The sequence below is a fragment of the Anneissia japonica genome, unplaced genomic scaffold, assembly GCF_011630105.1.
Source record: "Anneissia japonica isolate Jap-2015-1 unplaced genomic scaffold, ASM1163010v1 scaffold13418_len2222_cov125, whole genome shotgun sequence".
Lineage (NCBI taxonomy): Eukaryota > Metazoa > Echinodermata > Crinoidea > Comatulida > Comatulidae > Anneissia > Anneissia japonica.
This window is the reverse complement of record NW_022689914.1, coordinates 1-2224: the sequence shown is the minus strand read 5'-3', so window position 1 is coordinate 2224 and position 2224 is coordinate 1. Positions and strand designations below refer to the sequence as shown.

Sequence of the window (2224 nt, the reverse complement as noted above, 5' to 3'; positions counted from 1 at the left end):
TGAATTTTCACTAATGAATATTCTACCAACTTACTAATGCACTGCCTTCTCGCCTTGAGATCCTTATAACAATAAGAGTCCTGGCTTCGGTCACTATTTAATTATCTTCCTTAGGTGCTCTTCTTATTGTTGGAACGTTCTTAATTCTTTGTTTGCGTCTACTCTTTGTTTAACACAATAGCTTATCATCTAGTTGGTCACAGTTAATTTTAAGTTGGCAGCACATCTTCAAATCCAAAGATCGATAGGTTATTTTCCCTACTTAGTTTCTAGTCTTTTAAACTTTGTGGGAACGCTCTTAATTCTGTATTTTAGATACTTAGATTATTTTAAACTCTGTGGGAATGTACCTGTTTTTTTTTTGGTTTTTTTTCCCGATAGTTTCTATCCCTAGTGATTAATCCCTAGTTTCTGTATACACAGATAAACAAAGTGTGGTTAAATACAGATCGCAATGTAGAGTTTAGATTACTGTTTTCTTCAGTTTCATTCAGACTAGAAGATCTTCGTTTTGTTTGCCCGAGTTTAGTTTGATTCAAGATGCCAGAATATAGAACTTGTCCTTTTTTTCCTAACCACAAAGTTAGAGTAACAAGATTTTGGAATCATTTTCACAAATGCAAGTTCAACTACGTCGGCGTCCCCATGATACAGTGTCGGTACAATTCTCACCACTTCGCCAAAATAAATTTAATTGCGCTTCACGAAGCTACATGTCCCGCCAAAACTCCTCATTTTGTTCTACCTCCGAGAATGCACGGTGATCTTAGAGTCCCACCGTATCAGCCCAATGAGGTGCCTTCATGGAGCGAAAAATGGGGTGAAGAATCTAAACCAAGTCCTAATGAGATTCCTGTTTTAGAGGTTTCTGAAATCTCTAAGCGGATAATGTAAGTTAATCATTTTTTCCTTTTATTTATTTATTTATTTTTTTAAATTTATTTTTTATTTATTTATTTTTTAACTTATTTTTTATTTATTTATTTTTTTATTTATTTATGTATATATATATATATATTTTTTTTAATTTATTTATTTTTTTTTATTTATTTATTTATTTTTTTTTATAGGTTGGTTGTTTTTGATTGGTTATCTCGTACGGTTTTCCTTACCTTTTCTTTTTCTTTTCGTTTCAGTATTAAAGATCCAAAGGCCAAAATTATTCGCATTCCATCTGAAAAACAACCTATCTTCTGGAAAAGAATGCATAACTCTTACCTATCTAAACGTTGATCCGTCCCCATCATTGAATCTGTACCGTAATGATGATGTTGTTTTTTTTTGTTTTGTTTTTTTCGGGGAAATTCTTTGGTCTCCCTTTGCTCGATGTCGTGTCTGGACTTGTTGCTAGAGGTATGACGTCATAGATTCCCGCTTTGTTATTTGTTCAACCTTCAACTATTAATCGATATGTGTAATATATAAACTTCACATTGCTTACCCTTATTCAGTATTCAGAAATTATGGCCGGTTACTACGAATCCAGAACTATGCAATTGGAAAACGAAATAAAAGCATTTGAACGAGTTATTGAAAGAACACAGAATAAGAGTGTTGCGATGGAAAAGCAATTAGAAATGACTGAACATAGACTTCGTACAGCTAACGAACTCGCAAAATACAGAGAGACCCTTTTGGATGAATCTACGGCTGAAATTTCTAGACTGAAAAAACAAATTCCTACCGTTATGAGAATAACCAAAGAACTGCTGGACGTGAAAGATAAGAATAACCTGCTAACGGCTCAAGTGAGGTCCCTACTCGGTGAGTTACATTCTAGTAGGAAAAACTCTAAAACTGATGTACGGCAAATTCGTTATCACGTTGATCAACTTAGAAACATTCTCCAACCTAAGGGATTTGATTTCCCCGATTGCAAAACTGGTAATGTTTTTGTTGATAGCGATGTTGATGTTGATTGTATTGATGGATCGAACGATCCTTTCTTTCCCGCTATGGAAGAAGAAAAGGAGGAAGATGATGGATTCTTGACGCAATGCAAAAACTTTGTTCATGAATTTGATTCTGTTATTGTTTAGAACGTGACGTTGCTGAATGACGTCATTATTGATCATGCTTGTTCAGACATGTCTTAACTTTTGTATTGTTCCGAACCAAATCGATGAAACATCGTTAGCGTATAAATGAAGATAACGGTTCATCTTAATCATTTTACTTGACTCTAACGGACCAGGCAGACACTCTTATAAACTGTTATAGAATG

General features: G+C 34.1%; 1 protein-coding gene across 1 annotated transcript; it reads left to right on the top strand.

Moving 5' to 3' along the window:
- The first annotated feature begins 6 nt into the window (after positions 1–6).
- On the top strand, positions 7–2204 carry LOC117099850. The gene is made up of 2 exons (XM_033239373.1): positions 7–890; positions 1137–2204. Exon 2 carries the CDS (start codon positions 1464–1466, stop codon positions 2037–2039), a length of 576 nt encoding a protein of 191 aa, XP_033095264.1. The 5' UTR covers positions 7–890; positions 1137–1463; the 3' UTR covers positions 2040–2204.
- The last annotated feature ends 20 nt before the right edge of the window (positions 2205–2224 follow it).